At 37.7% G+C, this 22,993-nt stretch overlaps 1 protein-coding gene across 18 annotated transcripts in view; it reads left to right on the top strand.

Moving 5' to 3' along the window:
* Positions 1–22,993, top strand: part of SYNRG (synergin gamma) — a 57,959-nt gene that overhangs the window by 1,802 nt on the left and 33,164 nt on the right. For 6 of the 18 annotated variants that reach the window (XM_080678946.1, XM_080678945.1, XM_080678931.1 and 3 more), the window contains exons 2-11: positions 2,924–2,964; positions 6,939–7,060; positions 12,928–13,058; positions 13,978–14,083; positions 14,562–14,673; positions 16,756–16,962; positions 17,888–18,121; positions 18,989–19,066; positions 20,964–21,160; positions 21,793–22,041. In XM_080678946.1, the coding sequence (XP_080535072.1) occupies positions 2,924–2,964; positions 6,939–7,060; positions 12,928–13,058; positions 13,978–14,083; positions 14,562–14,673; positions 16,756–16,962; positions 17,888–18,121; positions 18,989–19,066; positions 20,964–21,160; positions 21,793–22,041 (1,477 nt within the window). Of the gene's footprint in view, positions 1–806; positions 840–2,923; positions 2,965–6,938; positions 7,061–12,927; positions 13,059–13,977; positions 14,084–14,561; positions 14,674–16,755; positions 16,963–17,887; positions 18,122–18,988; positions 19,067–20,963; positions 21,161–21,792; positions 22,042–22,993 lie in introns of those variants that run through there. The other 12 variants (XM_080678932.1, XM_080678935.1, XM_080678938.1 and 9 more) reach the window with 5 other exon arrangements.

Raw genomic sequence — 22,993 nt, 5'->3', positions numbered from 1 at the left:
GTGTTACATATTTTGGAAACTTTCTGAGAAGCTGTATGCTCAATGAAGAAACAACACTATGGTTTTTAGAGAGTAGTGGTGAGGGCTGAGCTTATTTTGTGAGGAAGCTAACATTATGGTAGCCTAAATATATTTTAGGGAAAAATAATTTTAATAAAGAAAATTCATGAAGTATAATTTATAGTATTTCTTAGATACTTGTCCCTGTTCTAAGAAACTATTTAAAAAGCAATGGCATTTTCCATCTTTATTAATATTAGCCTACTTTTTATTGGTATCCTGAATGGGCTACTTTAGAATAAATGATATATTTGTATAAAGGGCAAATTTTACCCCAGAGGTGAGAAGTATAATTTTTTTTAAAGTCAAATACTACATAAAAGGAGTTGAAAGGTCTTGAATAGTCTATCCTTCTAGGATATCATTTATAACTTTGTCAGTTTTTCCCCTGCTTTTTATAAGTTCCTTTAAAGGCTTTCTCATCTTTTCATTGTCCACTGTTTCTAGCACAGTGGTCGGCAAACTCATTAGTCAACAGAGCCAAATATCAACAGTACAACAATTGAAATTTCTTTTGAGAGCCAAATTTTTTAAACTTAAACTTCTTCTAACGCCACTTCTTCAAAATAGACTCGCCCAGGCCGTGGTATTTTGTGGAAGAGCCACACTCAAGGGGCCAAAGAGCCGCCTGTGGCTTGCAAGCCGCAGTTTGCCGACCACTGTAGCACATAGAAAAACATTCTGTAAATATTTTCAGATTCAAGCTATAGAAGGCAAAGAAGAAGCAGTATTTCACCTGGGCCTCATTTGGAGGAAGCGGTCAAGAAATTGTCATAAAGGTGGGGATGCCTAGTGGACACTAGGGAACAGTAGGTAGGCCAGATGTGGCACTGAGTGGGGAAGATAAAGCTGGAAAAAAAAAATGTGCCAAACTTGGAGCAGTCCTTGCGTATAAACAAAGGAAATTCAATTTAAGGGGAATCATTGCATAGCTTTAACCTTAGGAGCGGTTGTTAAATGGTCCTTTAGGAAGATGCGCCTCGGCTGTGCTTTATGAGCTACTGGAGGTGGAGGTGGGGAGAGCCATTAAGAAGTCTCATAGGATTCCAGGCCTGAGAAGTAAAGGCTGATTTGGATTAGTAACAAAGATAACTGAAAAGGAAGAATGAATGAAATAGGCCAGAAGAATGAATGTGACAAATAGAGTTCACAGTTCTGCTTTCACACTAGCACATCAGTAATAAATAGTGATTTTACCTTTGAAATAAAATTGTTGGTCATCTTGATGCCCAGTGTTTGCCAAACTTTTCTGTCTTATCAATGTCTTACCTGCTTGTCTAACCAGTCTTGAAGCATGCTGATGGTAGTAGTCTAAACATTTCAGAGTCATACAAATGATACATAGTAACATTGAGTTGCTAAATAATTACTGAAGTAAGTCATGTTCATTAGTAATGTTTTTAATTTAGTTTTTATTTATGTTTTTTAAGTAATCTTTCTACATCTATTCATCTATTCTTGTCTAATTGGAACCTTGGGAAACTTGCAGTTCTCTGTCCTCATTTGACAAAGGAAACAGGACAGGGTGGTGACGTGGGGGTGGGGGAATTGCATAGAACTTCACAGTCACTTTATGGTAGAGCGGGGTTTCCTGTTTTATTTAACCACTAAACCATATTGGTAATTGTAATCTTTAAGACTGATTTTGAAAAGTCTCAAAAGGTTGATTATTTAAATATATTGTTCCTACATTTATAAATCTTAGTCTATAAGTAACTTTTTAAAAAATTGAGTACTACCAAATTTCAACTTGCAGTTTAAACATTGTGTCCAGTTAACACATTACTTAGCTAATACATCTTGTGTGCAGTTCAGAAAAGCTGTTCACACTCCTTGGGTGCAGGCCTGCTTGTCAGCTGTAGAAATTGCTAGTGGTTCAGATCCTTTACCAGATAGATGTTCAACTAGAACTTTGTAAACCATCTTAGAATTAAATTTAAAAATATGTATATATTCGAGCTAAAAGACTCCAAAGTTTGGTTTTTAGCCTTTTTCCTGGGTAGGGGGGTGTTATGCAGTAGAAAAATGCAAGGACTCATAAATTTGGCATACAATTCCTGGATTTCACTAGACTCTGTAAAGACGATCCTGAAATCTCCTTCAGATCCTTGGCTCCCAAATTGAAAGCATTTCTCACTCAGTTTTTCTTCCTTAATTTGTCCCGTTTTCTTTCCCTCCAGTCTAAGAAGTCCCTCTTCCGTTTCAAAGCAGATCCCTTTTGTTACCTCACTAGATTAATACCATTCCCTCTAAAACCTTGTTTTATAAGTTACTAAGTATATCTTTTGTACAGTATTCGAAATCTTTCTCCCTACAGTTTCTTCCTCTTAAAACTGTCCACTCAAAGATCACCATTTTCAAAAGCAGTGATCTTTATTTATTAATCCTCATCCTGATAAGCCTTTCTACAGCATTAGACACTAGTAACTATTTCCTTCTTTCTGAAATGTGGTTTTTCTTCAGTTAAACTCTCAATTATAACCAACTTCCTTAATTCTCAGTGACCATTCCCTACTCAATTGTCACTGTAAAAATTCTTCAGCATTGTCCTTTGTTGCCTTCTTACTATGTATGCACATTCCCTTGCTATTTCATCCACGACTACAGCTCAGGTTTTTTTAACCTTTATTTAAAAGAGCCTAGCTCGACCCTTCTCCTGAGCTTGAGCGACTTTTCTGATTGCCTGCTAGATCGCTCCTCATGGCCACACTCCTACCACCCTTCTCTCCAAACCTATTCAGTTGGATTGCTGGTTTTAGTAAACAGCATCAGCACCCTTGCAGTTGCTCAGGCTCAGATCTTAGCTTCATGTTCTGCTCTTTCTACATATGAAGATCCCAATGTATTTTTGTTCTGTTTTCAGCTTCATGTTTCCAGTAGCAGGTGGAATGAGACCCCCTCAAGGTAAGTGAAAGGTTACATTTGGAACTTCTATTTTTCACTATTATGCTTCTCAGCTTGGGACTTAAGTGGGTAAAGAAGTTTTGTTTAAACTTATAGTTTAAGCTACTCTTAAGATTTCTCAAAGATTATATAATTTGGGGAATACTAAGAATCATTCCTCTTTTCTCCCAAACTTACTTAAACATTATATTAACAGATTATTATTTAACCTCAGAGATGGCGACTTTCAGAACACGAGTATCAAAGAATTCTCTAAATGACATATTTTTCCTTCTATCTAGTTTTCTGCTCGATGGTTTTAGCTGCATAGGGCAGGGTCTGTGTCTGCCTTGTCTCATTAGCATATCCAGCACCCAGCACCTGCATGCTGATATAATAGGATCTCTGTAGATGTTTGTTGAATGAATAAGGGAACCTCTTCAGTTATTTTATACTACCATATTTTCTCTATTTTAATTTAGTCTTATTATAATCATGTACATAAGAGATCACATATTCTGATTCAGTTTTAACTATTTTTTTTAATATATTTTATTGATTTTTAGAGAGGAAGGGAGAGGGAGAGAGAGATAGAAACATCAATGATGAGAGAGAATCATTGATTGGCTGCCTCCTACACGCCCCCTACTGGGGATCAAGCCTGCAACCCAGGCCTGTGCCCTTGGCCGGAATCGAACCTGGAACCCTTCAGTCCGCAGGCTGATGCTTTATCCACTGAGTTAAACCAGGTAGGGCCAGTTTTAACTATTTTTAGTCTCGATTTATTCCTAGCAATTTCTTTATTTTTCCTCCTAGTTTCAGACAAGGGGCCACCAATATCAATTCTAAGTTTTTACTTCAAAGAAACAATAGTGAGGGGATATAATCTTGACTCATGCTACTTAGCCACTGGGCCACAACATTGAAGGAAGAATAAGTCTTCCCTTCTCTTTCTGCTCACTTTTCCCGTTCCACCGTGCCCTCCTTCTCGCCATACACCAAGCTGCTTCTGAAAACCGGCCCTTCTCACATGCCAGTGTTGATTGTTTATAATAGTCTTGCTAGAGAAACAGACTCCTAGGTCATTGTCAGAGATGAATGATAAAGAGGTGGTCAGTGGCTCATACTGACTTTGTCTCCATTTGTAATCAGTGATGGAGGTTGAGTTTCAGGTAAAATTTTCCAAGGGTCATTTGTATTCTTTTCATTGTGCTCACACTTATGCATTATTCAAGCTCTCTGTGCTTAGATATGCCCCAGATTATTACATGGTTTGAGATATTTTGTTCTTTAAGAAGGCATTATAAATATGTGTTCATTATCATAGCTCATTTTTTAATTTTATAAACTTCCAAGTAAAAACCTATATATGGAGCAAAGGTACAGGACAAGAAGAGATCCCAAAAGGTATCCTGATATTTTTTTCTTCTGAAATTTAGAACTGTTTTAGAGATTTTTTTTCTTTTTACAGAATATGTTAGAATGGACTCCTTGGTCATTTTAAGGCTTTAAATTATGCCTGGACTATTTATGAAAGCATATACAAGAAACTGACAATAAGAGTAGCCATAAGATCATGAGTAGGTGAACAGGATACAGGAGAGAAATTAGTCTTATTTTTCATTGTGTATTCCTGTATACCTTTAAATGTACCAAATACCTGAGTTACCCATTCAATAATTAAATAAAATTAATTAAATAAAACTTTAGGTCTAAAGAGATAAGAGGAAAAATATCTTACTATGGTTTTATTCAGTCTGTGCATTCTAATTCTCCAAGACACCTTAGGACCTTTGCATTTGGCATTCCTTTGTCTGGAATACTCTTCCCAAATATCCACATAACTTGCTCCCTTACTTTTTTCAAGTCCTTGCTTATATGCCACCCTTTTAGTGAAACCTATTCTGGCTATGAAACAGCAACCGTTCCTTTCCCTCACTCTCCCTTTCCCCTTTTACCCCGCTTCATTTGTTGTCCTATCTCTTAACACTACTTGACATGTACTTATATTTTATTATCTATCTCCCCCAATTACAGTGTCCATTCCATGAGGGCAAAGATCTGGTTTTGTTCATTGCTGTGTGCTTAGAATGGTGCCTGACATGGGGTTGGCTCTCAAATACTTGAATAAATAATTGAATGAATAAATGAATAGCTTGCCACTAATAAATGTCACCTACAAATGTGGATGTTCATGCTCCTGAAATTAAACTATGTATAAATAACTTAGAAGGTTCACAGAATACACAAGATAAGCATGGTATGCTTTACTAGACCTTTAATATTTTTAAATCAAAATTTGATTAAAAGCTCCTTACAGTAGAACCAACATGGATGTAATATGTGATAAAATGCAAAATTAGACCTGGCTGGTTTTCTCAATAGTTAGATCATCAGCCTGTGGACCAAAGGGTCCTGGTTCAATTCCCAGTCAAGAGCACTTGGTTGCAGGTTCGATCCCCGGCCCCTGTTGGGGTACATGCAGGAGGCAACCAATCGATGTGACTCTCTCACATGGATGTTTCCCTTTCTCTCCCCTCCTCCCTTCCTCCACTCTCTCTCTCAAAAGATCAATGAAAAAAATATCCTTGAATGAGGATAAAAATATATATAAAAAAATAAAATGCAAAATTAGATTGAAATTTGTGTTCAGGGTATGAGGAATTTTGTTTTATTCACTGTTATATAACTAGAACTGTGACTAAAATATGGTGGGCATTTAGTATTTATTATATCCCCAATGGGAGGTATCTTCATTGGAAAAGTTTGGGAGATACTATAAGTCAGCCTTGGGCAAACTACGGCCCGCGGGCCGGATCCGGCTGTTCTATCTGGTTCTCTTGCTCTCCCCTCCGCTCCTTTACTTTGAATTTATATTAGTTTACACAAACACTCCATCCATGCTTTTGTTCCGGCCCTCCGGTCCAGTTTAAGAACCCATTGTGGCCCTCGAGTCAAAAAGTTTGCCCACCCCTGCTCTAAGTCATACTTTCATGATAGTTTTACTGCCATTGCATTATTTACTTTACATGCTGGTGGCTGTTTTGTGGTAAATGTTATATTAACTATTAATGCCAGGAAAGAGCAGAGGAATATCATTTCTTCAAGCATATTAGGTATTAAACAGTTTTATAGATGAGTAACCGAGGCATAGAAGTTAAGCAAGTTGCTCAAGATGCCAAAGCTAGCTAGTGACAGTTCTAGTTGGCATCCAAAGTTCATGCTCTTAACCACTATTGCATTAGTTATATGCTGCTACATTAAGAATTAACATTTTATTATTTTACACTATTTGTTGGTCAGCTATGTGGGAGTGGTTTTACAGGGTGGTTTTGGTACAGGACTAAAGTGATTGCAGTAAAGATGTTAGCTAAGGCTGTAGTCATCTAAAGGTTTCATGGGGCTGGAAGATCTGTTTCCAAGATGGCTCACTCACATAGATGGCAAATTTTTGCTGCCCTTTGGCAAGAAGTTTCATTTCTTTGCCACTTGGATTCTCTGTGGGGCTTGCTTGAATGTTCTCATGATGTAGCAGTGGCTTTCCCTAAAGGAGGTGATCCAAGAGACGAAGAAGGAAGCTGCAGTGGTTTTTATGAATAAACCTGTCATTTCCACAGTATCCTATTGGTTATAGTGTTCAGCCCTATTCAGTGTGGGAGGGAATGACAAGGGTAGAATACCAAGAGGCAGAGATCACTGGGGCCACCTTTTGAAGGCCAAATGGGACAGTTAGGTCATACTATTAATTTTTTAAGTATGATAAGTATTATCTTCCTTTTACAGGTGAAGTTTTATAACTTGCCCAAGATCACACAGCTAAGTAAATGGTGGAGTTGGAATTCACCCTTAAGTTTGTCTCACTCTAGAGCCTATACTTTTTCACTCGCCATGTCACCTTCCAAGTAACCAGTCCTTTAGGTACTTATGGTTTTAAGAAAATAAACTTGAGAACACGTTGACTTTAATGATAACTTTATGTTTTTGTTTTTTTTCAGCAGGTCTGTTGCCAATGCAGCAACAAGGATTTCCCATGGTCTCTGTCATGCAGCCTAATATGCAAGGCATGATAGGAATGAACTACAACTCTCAAATATCCCAGGGACCTATTGCTATGCAGGTATTTGCCTCTTTAGCTGATTGTTTACAAAATTATTGTTATGTGTCTACATGCTAAGAGCTACATACTAGGACTTCAATGTTATATTTAGAAATAAGTGCCCTAACTGGTTTGGCTCAGTGGATAGAGCGTCGGCTTGCGGACTGAAGGGTCCCATGTTCGATTCCGGTCAGGGGCATGTACCTTGGTTGCGGGCACATCCCCAGTGGAAGGTGTGCAGGAGGCAGCTGATCGATGTTTCTCTCTCATCGATGTTTCTAGCTCTCTATCCCTCTCCCTTCCTCTCTGTAAAATATCAATAAAAAAAATATATTTAAAAAAAAAAAAGAAATAAGTGTAGTCTACATGTTAGGTGGCTTCCTTCAAAATAAAACAAAGTTACGTTCATAAGAGAGAAAAAAAATAAAAGATAAATCATTTAAGGAAAATCTGCTGACTTCTCTATGATTACTAGCTTAGAAGAAATTTAGAATGATACCTTGAAAAACTCAGGAACCTGATGCCATGAAATAGCATTGTTAGAAGTAGTAGGACTGTTTTCATGGAAAAAACTGTGTCATTGTTTGGAAGACTCAGAGCCTTCTTTATATTAAATTTTCTCATGTAAACCCCATAACTTTTTAAAGAAGTGGTATCTCCATTTTTCTGATGAGACCGAAGCCTTGTGAGGATGCTCACAGACTATAGTCAGCCAGAATTTGAACCTAAGTCCTCAATAAGCTTGTACTTAGCCATGTTGTACATCAAATTCTCTCTTAAGATCATTAGGGAGCCAATAGGTTAAAGCAGTGGAATGATACTGTCGGATTTGTATTTCAAAAAGATCATTCTGACTGCTGATTGAAGAATGACTGGAGGCTGAATAGCAAAAGTGGATATAAGGAGAAACCCTAAAAGAGTGATTGATGTTCTGAGAGTAGTTGAGATGTTGACTTTAATTAGGGTGGTAGCAGAGAGATGGAGACATGGATGTTTTTTAGCACTATCTAGGAAATAAAATCAATAGGACTTGCTGAGTGTTTGGATGTTGAGAATAAAGGAGAAAGATGGTATCAAACTGATTTATCATTTTCTACATGAACAACTAACTGATGGTGTCATCTTCTGTACTAATAAAAGGATAACATACTAATTAGACTGGATAGACTGGATGTCTTACGGACGTCCTTCTGGACAAAGCCATGGTGGCAGGGGCTGAGGCAGAGGCCATTAGGGGCAATCAGGCCGGCAGGGGAGAACAGTTAGGGGCATCAGGCAGGCAGGCAGAGAGGTTAGGGGCGATCAGGCAGGCAGGGGAGCAGTTAAGGGCATCAGGCAGGCAGGCAGAGTGGTTAGGGGCGATCAGGCAGGCAGGCAGATGAGCAGTTAGGAGACAGCGGTCCCAGATTGTGAGAGGGATGTCTGATTGCCAGTTGAGGCCCGATCCTGCAGGGTTTGGGCCTAAACCAGCAGTCGGACATCTCCCGAGGGGTTCCAGATTGGAGAGGGTGCAAGTGGGGCTGAGGGACCCCCCCATGCATGAATTTCGTGCACTGAGCCTCTAGTCTGTATACAGTAGGTCCTCGGGTTACGTCGGAGATCCGTTCCTACTGCGCGACGTAATGCGACTTTCGCCGTAAGTCGGAACCCACCTACATAAGCACCTACGTCACTCACATGGAGCACATACACAGCAGTAATGAAGTGAAACAGTAAAAAAAAATTTAAAAGAAATATAACAATTTTTGACCTTTACTTGTGGTAAATAAATAATAAAAAACATAAAGCATCCTGGCCGGTTTGGCTCGGTGGATAGAGCGTCGGCCTATGGACTGAAGGGTCCCAGGTTCGATTCTGGTCAAGGGCATGTACTTTGGTTGTGGGCACATCCCCAATAGAGGGTGTGCAGGAGGCAGTTGATCAATGTTTCTCTCTCATCGATGTTTCTAACTTTTTATCTCCCTTCCTCTCTGTAAAAAAATCAATAAAATAAATTTAAAAAAACATAAAGCACATATGTACATATGTCGAAATGACGGAACTTTTTTTTTTTAATAAATAAATGGGAGATGGCGACGTAACCACAAAACGACGTACATCGAGTTCGATGTAACCCGAGGACTGTCTGCATATAAAAGCCTAAGTGACTAGCCAACTGTCCAGTAGCTATGACACGCACTGACTACCAGGGGGCAGATGCTCAACACAGGAGTGGAAACCACAGGCATGGAAACATGGAACAGACTGATGAATCTCAGAGGGAAGAGGGGAGGGCAGGAAGAGATTAACCAAAGATCTTATATGCATACTAGAGGCCTGGTGCATGAATTCATGCACCAGTGGGGTCTCTCAGCCTGGCCTGTGGGGATTGGGCCAAAACCAGCCCAGTGCACAGATTCGTGCATTGGTGGGGCCCCTTGGCCTGGCCTGTGGGGATTGGGCCGAAACGGGCTCTCCGACATCCCCTGAGGGGTCCCAGATTGCAAGAGGGTGCAGGCCAGGCCGAGGGACCCCACTGGTGCACAAATCCGCACCGGGCCTCTAGTTTCCTCATAAAAGAAACACTGGAGGAGATGGTTTGTTGGTACATATTATTGACTTTGGAGAAACCATGAAATTTCAAGTGGGGCTCTCCAGAGACAATTTAATAAGCTGAACTCTGGTCATTTTTCACTCTGAAAATTAGAGATTTGAGAGTTATCCATCCATAGAAGGTAATTGATGATATAGGGGTGAATTGGAACATCCAAGAACACTATAGATGGAAAAAGTAATCCAGGATAGAGCCTTCAGGATTTCAACATTTAAATACAAGAGAGGGAGACAAATGCCACATATTTCACTTATATGTGGAATCTAAAGAATAAAATAAACAAGCAAAATTGAAACAAATTCATAGATACAGTGATGGTTGCCAGAGGAGTAGGAATTGGGGGGTTGGGTGGAAAAGGTTAAGGGATTGAGAAATACAAATTGGTAGTTATAAAATACTTATTAGGATGTAAAGTACAGCATAGGGAATATAATAATTATTGTAATTGTGTATGGTGCCAGGTGGGTATTGGAAATACTGGGGGGAACGCTATGTAAAGTACATGATTGTCTAACCCAGTGGTCAGCAAACTGCGGCTCGCGAGCCACATGCGGCTCACAAGCTGCGGTTTGCCGCTCTGTTGACTAATGAGTTTGCTGACCACTGGGATAGGGGCTTAATCACAAGGAACAACAGCCTGTAATTATTGGAATCCAGAGTCTAGGTCAGTGGTCGGCAGTTTGCCGACCACTGGTCTAACCAATATGCTATACACCTATAAAATAATACTGAATGCAAACTGTAATTGCAAAGTAAAATTTAAAAAAAACATTAAAATCAGTTGATCAGTCCATCAATTTAAGGGAGTGAGTTGCCTTCACAGGAGATTGAAGAGGAGCAGCCACAGAAGTGGGCCAGGTGGATTAAAAAAACAACATGGCCCTGCCTGGTTTGGCTCAGTGGATAGAGCGTCGGCCTGTGGACTAAAGGGTCCCAGGTTTGATTCTGGTCAAGGGCACATGCTCGGGGTTGCCGGCTCGGTCCCCAGGTGGGGGGTGGGAGGCAGCCAATCAATGGTTCTCTCTCATCATTGATGTTTCTCTCTCTCTCTCCCCTCTACCTTCCTCTCTGAAATCAATGAAAATATATTTTAAAAAAACAACAACATGGGCCCAGCTGGTGTGGCTCAGTGGTTGAGTGTCGACCTATGAACCAGAAGGTCACAGTTCGATTCCTGGTCAGGGTAAAGCCTGGGTTGTGGGTTCGATCCCCAGTAGGGGGCATTCAGGAGGCAACCGACAAATGATTTTCTCTTATCATTGATGTTTCTATCTCTCTCCCTCTCTCTTTCTCTCTGAAATCAATAAAAATATATTAAAACAACAACAACATGGGTTTTGGTGTCAGACTCAAGTTCAGATCCCAGCTTTGCCATTTACCTGTTAAACGGATGTAATAATACCTTGTCAGTATCATTGTAGAAAGGATTGAAGGAATTATATAAAGCACTTATTAGCATGTGCCCTGACCAGGAATCGAACTGTGACCTCCTGGTTCATGGGTCCACACTCAACCACTGACCTACACCAGCTAGGCTTACAATTAGAATTTAAGTTGCAATTATTGTCATGTTGCAGTTATTTAAGCAAATAAAACTCTGTTGTATATAAAGATTTAGGAAATTTTCCAGAATCATGCTTTATTCATCTCCAGTAGGAAGAAAATAAGAACAAATTGAGCTTTTGTACGTCTTAAATTCATGTTACTCAGCTTTCAGTAGGTTATGTTGTAGAAACAACAATCCCAAAATCTCAGTGACTTACAAAAACAGGTTTATTTCTCACTTGGTATCCTTTATGGGTTGACTCAGATCCATGTCATCTCTTCATCCTGGGACCTTACCTAGGACATTCCAGACTCCTGGCATAGGGAAAAGAGAGCCGAACCCTGTAATGTCTTATAAAGCTTTCTCTCAGAGATAGCACTTTCAGTCACTTCTGCTCACCAAAGTAATGTGGTCAGAAGGAGTGCATGCCCACACAGTGATGTGTAATCCTTAGAGTAATGGCAGCAAATGACTAGACACAATCTACAATAAATACAATGTCTTTTAACTAAGATTTAGTAAGCTTACTGCTGAACCTTAATAATAGCTGATACAATTTTTAAGTTATTGATTTTAACCCTAAACATTGTTTTATGACTTATATAATTATATGAAAAATGTTTTTAAAGAGTTTGAAACAACCAAAATAAATATCTCTAACATGTAGTACACAATATAAAAAAGTAAATTATTATCTATACTAATAAAAGGGTAATATGCTAATTAGACCGGGTTGACCGGACATCTTCCGGTCGTCCAGTCCTCCTTCCGGACAAAGCCACAGTGGCAGGGGCCGAGGCAGAGGCGGTTAGGGGCAATCAGGCTGGCAGGGGAGGGCAGTTAGGGGCAATCAGGTCAGCAGGCAGAGGGGTTAGGGGTGATCAGGCAGGCAGGCAGGCAGAGTGGTTAGGGGCGATCAGGCAGTCAGGCAGGTGAATGGTTAGGAGCTAGCAGTCCCAGATTGTGAGAGTGTGCAGGCCAGGCTGAGGGACCGCCCCCCCCCCCCCCCCCCCCGACCCCCGTGCACGAATTTCATGCACCAGGCCTCTAGTATTTTATATTCTCCAAATAATGTCCCTGGGTATTAGGAGCTTAGAATTAATGATTCTAAAATAAAGAAGCCACAATCTTTTTCTTTAACTTTTAATCTTGTTGGAGGTATTATACTGCTTGGAAGCTGCTTAAAGGAGAAATTTATTCAAATCTTACATTTTTTCCTGAGAAACACAGTATCCCCAACCAACCATAGACATATATAAGGAAAACTCCCACTAGGGGGTGTGCAGGAGACAGCTGATCAATGTTTTGTTCTCACATCATTATTTTTCTTTCTCCCTCTCCCTTCCTGTCTCTCTACAAATCAATAAAAATATTTTTAAAAAATTTATTATTCAAACACATTGGAAAAACATGTTTAATCTCATTTGTGGAGTAACTACTATGTAACAAGCTCTTATCTGTTGATGGAAATAAACACTTGTAAGATATGATACCTCCTCTCAAAGAGTATAGATCAGTGAGCTTACCAGAATATAACTTGTGTGTGTGCCTGTATGTGCTTCCATACACACACACCTTCACACCCTCAGACTATTAGCAGTGGTCGCCTCTAGGGCAGTGAAGGAAATGAAGGGGGTGAAATATTAAAGGGAATTTAATATGTCATGAAAAATTATGGAAATTACAGTTTTTCTTTATAATAATTAAAAGGCAAAATTGGTTTTTTGAGCCTTTTTCCTTTTCTTCTAGGCAGGGATACCAATGGGACCAATGCCAGCAGCAGGAATGCCTTACCTAGGACAAGCTCCATTCCTGGGAATGCGTCCTCCAGGCCCACAATACACTCCAGATATGCAGAAGCAGTTTGCTGAAGAGCAACAGTAAGGGACCTCAGGATTCAAGGATAAAAAAATGCATGATAGCAGTTATTTTAAGCATTTCAAATGTTCCCTAATGCAGATTTGAAGCCGAAATAGTCACGTTGCCTTTAAAACTCTTTAAAATACTTCCATTTTAAGTTTAAAGCCAAAAGGGACCTTAATGATTCTCTAATTCAACCCTCTTATTTTACATCTAGGAAAAGTAAGGTCCAGAGAAATGAAGCCACTTGTGAGTCAAGGCTACACAGTTACTAGCAGAACCTGGACCCAAATGTAGAACTGATTCCCAGACAATTGCTTTTTCTCCCATATGACATGCCTTCCCAAGTGGAAGTTTCTTCTTTATATGCCAAGCAAAAACTGTTTTTATTTTGTCTATCTCCCTGTTTGTTTGTTTTTTAATTGCTTTTGAATGCAAAAGATTGTCCTCCTGCCCTAGTCAGTTTGGCTCCATGAATGAGCATCGGCCTGTGGACCAAAGGGTCCCGGGTTCGATTCCGGTCAAGGGCACATACCTTGGTTGCAGGCTCCTCCCCGGCCCTGCAACCAAGGTCAGGGCTCCTGCAAGAGGCAGTCAATCAATGTGTTTCTCTATGTCTTTCCCTCTCTCTTCCACTCTCCCTAAAAATCAATGGAAGAATATCCTTGGGTGAGGATTAACAAAAAACACACACACAAAAAGATTGTCCTCCCCTTGCAAATTAAAGAAGAAATAAATTCATGTCTAAATTTAGGTAAATAATTTTTTAAACTCATATTTTGAAATTAATATAGTGGGGAAATAGGATTGTCAAAAGAAAGTGAGATAACATTAGAGAAGTTTTTCTAGAAATGTAAGATGATATTAGTAGAAATATAAATATTAACACAGGTGATAATCCCTGAAGCTGGTTCTTTAACTAGAATGTCTTCCCTTCAGAAAACGATTTGAACAGCAGCAAAAGCTCTTAGAAGAAGAAAGAAAAAGGCGCCAGTTCGAAGAGCAGAAGCAAAAACTCAGACTTCTGAGTAGTGTGAAACCCAAGGTAATATATTCTGCCACCCCTCCACCACAACACACACAGCCTGCATGTGCTTCTTCTTACTCAGTGAATTTTGCCAGGTAGCAGCCCAACCTGAGGCTGTGGTTGATTTATTTTTGTTTATCAAAGTCCAAAAGTGAAGGATTTTTCTTCTGTAAAGACACTATATTGTTGAGGGAAATGAGATACCAGCCAGTTTTCTGTCTTTTTTACTACCACTAGTGAAGCATTAATACAGAATATTAATATAACATAACAACTGAATCATAAGATATTTATAAATGGGCCTTTTAGAGTATTGCTTTATGTCTTTGTTTTATACACTTATCAATCTTTTTCTGACTTGGAGAATTCCGTATCAGAAGTATGTGATAAAAATATTGGAAACAGACTAATATCTGTACTTCTTTTTAACTTTGGGAGTATTTAGGATGAAGTGAGAGATGAGCAAAGAAATATACATACATTTATTATCTCTTAGACAGGAGAGAAGAGTAGAGATGATGCTTTGGAAGCCATAAAAGGAAACTTAGATGGGTTTTCCAGAGATGCTAAGATGCACCCTACTCCAGCATCGCACCCTAAGAAACCAGGTATTTTAATTTAAAGTGTTCTTTTTTTGGAAGGTGACTTATAGTCCATGTGTTTTATTGGCCATTACATGTGTGTGAAGAGCTAATGCTGAACTCTTCCTTCAAGCTAAGTACAGATTTGGATGTCTTAAAATTTACAATAGGTTAAGTCAGTGGTCGGCAAACTCATTAGTCAACAGAGTCAAATATCAACAGTACAACAATTGAAATTTCTTTTGAGAGCCGAAAACCGACTTCTGCGCATGGGCCACAAAGTTTCAATTGCACTGTATGTGCGCGCCCGCACGTGGTATTTTGTGGAAGAGCCACACTCAAGGGGCCCAACAGCCGCATGTGGCTCGCAAGCCACAGTTTCCCGACCACTGAGTTAAGCGTTCTGATCTGGATAACAATCTTAGGAGGAAAAACCCCCTCTCTTTCTATTAAATGTCAGTATGACAACTTTACTTGTAAATCTTCTGTGTGTATGAGTATGTTAACATTAGTAAAAAGCATTCACTCAAAGCAAATGTAATAAAGTAAGTTTATTGTTTTCTCATTATTTTAAAATAATTTTGCTTTTTATGAGCTAGTTTGGATTTTATTCAGTGTGATTAAACTTTGAAAACTTTACATGCCCCCTTTTTAAAAAGTCATGGATTTAATAATGCTCCCAATGAAATTTTAGTTTCTTTAATTTTTTTTGTAGTTTTTATTATCATTTATATCAGATAAGCAAAGAAGTGCCTATTTAGAGCAGGATAAAGAGATAGTTGTCCACCAGTACTGATCTGAGAACCCAAATTGAGACCTTAAATTCACATTGTCAGTAACCATTATTAAAAAAGACTGTCCTTTGTGACATAAGACTTCAGTAAATGTTAAAGCAATTCAAAGTAGTTAAAAATATGGCAATAATAATATTGTTAATGAACCTCATATTAGATGTATTCCCTGTTAGAGAAGGTTTATTATAAGAGTGATTCTCACGTCTAACAGTAAAAAGCCATAGTGATGTCTGTATTCTTTAGAGCTAAAGAAAATATAGTTCTCAGTCAAGGTTTCCTTTCTTAAATTGACTGTTAAGTTATTTGACTCAGCACTTTATGGTGTCCCAGTTATGAGGCTTTTCACAAGAAAATACCACTTTGGCAATGTGTTTAATGTTCTTGTTGTCTTTCATAATTTTCACTAGAGGTCTGGTTCATGAAATTCATGCCCTTGTGGGGGGGTCCCTCAGCCTGGCCTGCACCCTCTCGCAGTCTGGGAGCCCTCCGGGGATGTCCAACTGCTTAGCACTGCCTCGGAGGCGGGAGAGGCTCCCGCCAACACAGCTGCACTCGCCAGCCATGAGCCCAGCTACTGGCTGAGCAGCGCTCCTCCTGTGGCAGCGTATTGACCACCAGGGGGCAGTTCCTGCGTTGAGGGTCTTCCCCCTGGTGGTCAGTGCGCGTCATAGTGACTGGTCGTTCCACCATTCCATCGACTTGCATATTAGCCTTTTATTATATAGGATTCTTCACATGGTAACTTTACTGAAATGTGAACTATACAAAATGTATGGGTTAGACCTGCTGTATCAAAAATTATAAGTATGTATCATACATTGTTTCTTACTGACATAATGAATTTTAATTAGAGTCTATATCTGCCCAAAATGTGTTCAGCAGCATTTGGTAGGTTTTCATATTTTTGGTATATATTAGTTTGAAAGCATATTATCCAGATAAACAGATCACTTGAGTTTCAAAAGTAATCACCACTTTGATGTAAATTATTAGTGGACACAGGGGGGAAAATTAGTACTAACTTAATAAAAGGAGGAAAGAAATTTTGAATTTTATATTTTTCTCTTTTTGAGTCAAATGTAAAATAGCTATAAACCTCTTTTTAAAAAACACACAAAAAATTGTGTATTAATAGACATCGAAGTGTTTTGTATTCATTGTAAAATTCCATTTGACTGTTTAATTACATGTTATTTCTTATTCACCTGTACTATTCATGTTTTAGTATATTCTTTTGGAATTGTACTACATCTTAATTTCTTTCTTCTTTTGATTTTCATTTCTGTGTGTTTCGTTACCATTTTCCATTTTGCAGATTATCCCACATCATCTCATTCTAAAACTGTCTCCCCATCACCTGCCTTTCTTGATGAAGAAGAATTCAGTGACTTTATGCAGGGGCCTGTTGAAGTTCCCACATGTGGGCCTTCTTCCACTTCCCAGCCTTTTCAGTCTTTCCATCCCACCACCCCACTTGGCCAGTTGCATACACAGAAGGCTGGAGCACAGCCTCTCCCTCCAGGTCAGATTCCAGTGTCTTTTGCCTTACATGGTGTCCCTGGACAAATTCCTTATTTCTCTACTGCTTCAGCCTCATACAATGTACAGAGAGCAGGTAACTCTTAGCATATTAAGAAAGTATTTTTAAGATAATCTAGGCTTATTTCTTTCTCTTAAGTTGAATAATACAGTGATGTTGGCAATGGAACATGTACCTGAATATATAAGTACTATTGAAATTCATCAAAATAAGAATCCAGATTTTTTAATTCTGGGGGCCTCACTTTCCAAAAAAGTGATTTAAAACTTTTGTTCTTAAATTAGGCACTATTTAAACCACCTTAGAATTTTAAAAACAAACCGATTTCTTCATAAGATTACTCTTACTTGGGAAAATCACTAATATTTTCTTAGAGTAATGAGCCAGGGAAAGCTACTTTAGAAAGTGCTCTCTCTAGTTCAGTTTCTTCATTTGCTGTCCTCGGGCAAATCTTTAACACTTGTGAAATGGTGGGGGTTGGGACAGTTACACACCATGGCTTGAGACATAGAGTAGTGCTGAGAGGGATCTTAGCTGATATGTACTGAGTCTGCACTTTCTCAGTTAACAGAGGAGAAACAGACCCAGAGATGATGTTACTGGCCAAGGGTCTCACCAGTGGTTAGTGGAAGTGTCCATATCGTGTGTAGGTCACCAGACTTCCAAGGTAGTACTCCTTCTACTATACCATTCTATCTGCTACCTCAGAGAATCTTGAGAATCAAAGTAGATTTAAAATCCATAAGTCTCTCAATTTCTATACAATTGTGTAGTGATCGAATTATTTAGAAATTTACATTGTATGTGGCAGGATCTTCCCTTAAGAATCTGGGGATGGAAATGAATGATAGAAAAAATTAGAAATTTTGCAGTTATATACAAATAATCCTTCATGCTGTTTGTTTAGGCCCTTCTTTGGAGGAGAAGTTCCTAGTATCTTGTGATATAAATACATCTGAGCAGGAACAAATTAAATTAAGTACTTCTGAGGTTGGGCACAGAGCCCAAGGCCCAGGTTCCAGTAAGAACCATCTTAGTTTAACGGCCAATATCAGGGGTGCTGTGGATGGACGTGTAAGTGGTACCACTACTGCAGAGGCAGAAAAGACTTCAGACCAAAACCTGCCCATTGAAGAGAGTGGTGAGCTCATGAAATATTTAGCAAAAAGTTTAATTAACCAAATGCTGCTCAAATGCTAACATCTTAAGCATTAATCTTAAAATGAATGTTGCTTGATTTTGCTAATCAAAATTTTGCTTAAAATATATTTAATGCATTTCTTTCTTCAATTAACCCCTACGATTTTGCTCTGAATTCTTTCAATATACTGTTACTCCTTTTAAAAATTTTTGGTAGTGTTTTTAAATCAGAATCATTCCTGAAATTTCTTTTATAAAAACTCTTCATTCCCCTTCTTGCACTTTGTGTTCTTCTATAAAGGTTAAAATTTAACTGGAAAAGTCACCAATGAGAATATAGTTTTGCTTCTCTGAAGTAAATCAGATGCACTGCTCCCTAAAAGGTCAAATTTTTATAAGCTCAGCTTGCAGAGATGAATTAGAATGTGGGCAACCCAGGAGGTAAACTTTTGGAGGGTATGCATCTAAGGCAGCAGTGTCATGTTCAGGTAAAAAATATCAGACTTTGTAAAGAAACATAAAAAGCTGTAAATGAAGCTTAGGCAACCACATTTTTTTTTACATAAAAAAATTTAAACCACTGATTATTGTGTTTTTCCCCTTTAATTTGTAATACATGTGAAATGGTGCAAGCCTCATATGATTCAGAATATTGATTTGGTATATCTTAGGTTTCTTTTTCAATAGACTCTTTAGGATATAGTTAATGTGTAGGAGTTGTTTAGAAACCAAATATTTTAGTTGTATTGGTGACTTTTTTTTAGTGTCTCCAGCCTGTGCTCTTTTTATAAAAAACTATGACTCCATGTGATTCCCCCATCTTCTACGTGACTGTTATATATATTAGGTAATGTACCTTATCTTCTAGGTGTAGGTGTATTTCCCTCACAAGATCCTGTCCAGCCCAGAATGCCTCCTTGGATTTACAATGAAAGTTTGGTTCCAGGTAATAAAAGCTTCTTTGTCCAGGATTCCCATCTGGATATTTTGCTTTAAATGTTGTAAATGTAATTGTAAGTAGTTACTGTTGTGGTTACAAAGTATGCAGAAGGAATTGTAACTTGTTTCTTTTTTCTTTCTTTTTTTTTTTCTGAAAGACCACCGAAAATTATATAGATCTAGTGTTTCTTAAGGCTGCCTCATGTAAGAAGTAACTATATAAATGAAGGAGAAATGTTTTGCTTATGTTTTATTGACCATCATATACTTTTAATTCTAAAAACTTGTTGATTTATCATGCTCTAAAAGAAATGATCAGACATTTATTTTATAGATTATTAATAACTATAAAGAATAGTTCTAATATGTGTGATGCAATTTTGTGAACTCTTGGTGATTAGTTTATATTTTAAAAAATATTCCTATGACTTCTTTGTCATGTGGTAATATCTGAAATAAAAAGACCAAGTGGCATCTTTTTCTACACTAGAAGATGATGTTTACTTTTTTCTTTAAAATGTTATTACTGTTGAGCCAAAAAAAAATTTACTAAGGTGCACATTTTGTGATACTATTCAGTTGATACGAAGAATAGGTCTGTTTAAGCCATGGTTGACTATTATAGCAGAATATATTAATCAAGCTTAATAAATTGTAACTTACTAAATTTGTTCTACTTTGCCAACCCCTTGTAAACTAAAAGGTAGCTTTCATCAGATCTTTAGTGTTGTAGATTGGTTATAGACTAAAGTTATTCTACACTTGATTAAATAAAACTCATGCAAGATCCTGATAGCTGAACTTCTTTTTACATCATAATCATAAATTGAAAGGCTAATTTCCCAAACCAATATGGAACTTCAGTTGTACATAAAAACAATAGGTTTTCTTCCACCTGCCCATTAGACAGTTTGCATCTTTTCCTCTTCGTCTTCAAGCCAAACGAACAAAAAAAGATTGGACTTGGTATATTTTAGAATTACGTCCATTTTCTGCCAGCTTGTTTTCTATCTTTCTCCTTCTTCCAAACATACATGTACGCATAATTTTCCTAGCCAAAATATGTGTTGTCATGGCTGGGCTATTAATCTGCAACCCATAGTTAAATCATAGATGTAAAATTTTTGCTTTAAACATTTTTCCCTATCTACCTTAGCCCTATCGACTTTCATCCCCCAAAACTCCTCCAACTAGGGTTGCCAGATTTAGCAAATAGGCATACAGAACATCCAGTTAAATTTGAATTTCAAATAAACAGTAAAGAATTATTTAGTATACGATAAGTATGTCCCATGCAATATTGATATTCTGTATGTTTTATGTCAACCCTTTCTCAAACAGCCTTTCTCACTTTGTCTTTGGAAACCCTATTTTATTGTGAAAACGTTCCCAAATAAGTCCCTTTCTTTTTTCTGCTTCCTTTTCTTAACTGAAACTGTATTTTTCCCCTGAAGGCTGTATTCCATAGCACCTTACCCATTGATGTTTTTTCTCACTGCCTCTAATTCAACAGGACAGGGAAAAGGTGGTATTGGTATAATTCCCCCTTTCAACCGCTGTTCTCAAACTATTCCCACCATCCTTATTCTACAACTTCTCTTTAAAGTCCACCTCCATTTATTGTTGTTACTACCTTCTACTAAATTATAAGACATTTTCTAACTTTTAATCCCAAATCTTCATCTTTAGGACCAAGCTCCAACCTCTCTTCTAAGCACCATACCTTAATTATCTGCTGGATATTTCCACTTGAATATCTTTACAGCGGTTCAAACCCTGACGTGGCTTTAGTTCGATTAAAGCAGTTTGACTTAAGATTATTCTCGTATAAGCAACATTGACAACAGAAAAAATCAATCAGTTGCAATATATTTATGTTTGTAATCTGGTCTTTCCTTTAATAGATGTCTATAAGAAAATCTTAGAAACCACAATGACTCCAACTGGAATAGATACTGCAAAACTTTATCCCATTCTGATGTCATCTGGACTTCCCAGGGAAACTCTTGGACAGATATGGGCCTTAGCTAATCGAACTACACCTGGCAAACTTACTAAAGAAGAACTTTATACTGTTCTCGCCATGATAGCAGTAACACAGGTAGACATTGTTTCAGTTAGATCAAATAATTTTTCAATATAAATTGGAAGAATATGAATCCTTTGTGATTAAAACCTCCTAGCATTCCTTGTACATTAAAATTTAGATTATTATCAAGATACAGTACTTCAAAAAATGTATAGTTTATATGAAGCACATACTAGAAAAATATTCCTTTGTTTAAAAACTATTTAATATATTAACATCTTCTGACATGACTATCTCTCTTCTGAATTTGAAAGTTAGTAATGGATGAAGTTTCTCTCTGTCCTTTGAAGTGCTTGTTTAAAATTCCTTAGATATAGATAAAGTAGTTTCCATCTGATAGTAATTTCTCTTATATTACAAAGCCATTTATAATATATCTAATCATGATTTGATTATAGTAAATTAACCAAATTTGTCAGAGAGTGAAAACGTCAGAATTGATACATGTTGGCCATTTTTTTGCTAAATATTAGGATTGCATTAACCTTGTAACTTACTTTCTTGTATTAAATTCATGAGTTTTGGGAGAGTTAGGAGTGGAATCATACCAATGCTACAGATTTTACATTTTGGTCTGTCTTTGCCAGATTTAGTTGTATGTGGTTTATAATCCACTAAAATGTTTCCATTTTCTTCCTATGTAGAGGGGTGTTCCTGCTATGAGCCCTGATGCTTTAAATCAGTTCCCAGCGGCTCCTGTTCCAACTTTAAGTGGCTTTCCTATGACTTTGCCTACTGCAGTGAGTCAGCCAACTGGGATGCCTTCAGGTCCTGCAGGCTCTATGCCCCTCAACCTCGGGCAGCCAGTCATGGGCATTAACCTTGTTGGACCAGTGGGCGGAGCTACAGCCCAGGCTTCCAGTGGCTTCATGCCAACTTACCCTGCAAATCAGGTAAATAAATTTCCAATAATCCCTGAAAGGAATTTGGGCAATGTTTTTTCCAGAGATGCAAAGAAGATGGCTGGATTATGATGGACTCCGGAGGTGAAGATTAAACAAAACAATACAAAATGTAATTTTTCATTATTTAAAAAACATGAAGCAATTTGTTAAGCCTTAAGATAGCTGAATTTTGGCTAAAAGTTTATAGTTCTTTATACCATATACATTTTAAACATCAAGCCTAATAAAGTTCATTAAATTCTTAGGCTGTTAAACCTAAAATTAAAATACTTCAGTTTATTTTTCATTTCTCAGATTAGCAAGAAATTTAAAAACAATATTTAGTATCAGTAAAAATGTAGGGAAAAGGGACTATTGATCCAGTCATTTTGGCATGTGGGTTTGTTAATAGCTCTCAAATTTCTAAATGTCTGTACCTTCTGACCTACACAGTCATGCTGTTAGGAATCTACCTCACAGAAATAGTAACTCAAATTAGCACAGATACAAAATGATATCTGTTATAACATTGTTTGTTAGCATAAAAAATTAGAAATGGCTAAATGTCCCTCAGGAAAAGAAAGGTTACATAAATTTTGGTTCATTCATACAGTGGTAAACGGTTGGATCATTAAAATGAATTAAGATAGATCTGTATGTACTGCATTGAAAAGATGTTCATTTCATATAATTACATTTTTTAAAGTGAAGAATATAATATAAGCTCATTTTTTATAAAGCAAATGAACTGTTTATAATAAGCTTATATTACTTTTTAAATTTACAAACATGTATAAAATGTTTTTTAAAAATGACAGGTTCTCGGTAATCTGTTAAATGATTTAGCTGTTTAAAAATTATATAGGTTAGTCCTAGCCGGTTTGGCTCAGTGGATAGAGCATCGGCCTGCAGACTGAATGATCCCAGGTTTGATTCCAGTCAAGGGCACATTCCTGGGTTT

Source organism: Plecotus auritus (assembly GCF_963455305.1).
Source record: "Plecotus auritus genome assembly, chromosome: 7".
Taxonomy (NCBI): domain Eukaryota; kingdom Metazoa; phylum Chordata; class Mammalia; order Chiroptera; family Vespertilionidae; genus Plecotus; species Plecotus auritus.
This window is presented reverse-complemented; position numbering and strand designations above follow the sequence as displayed.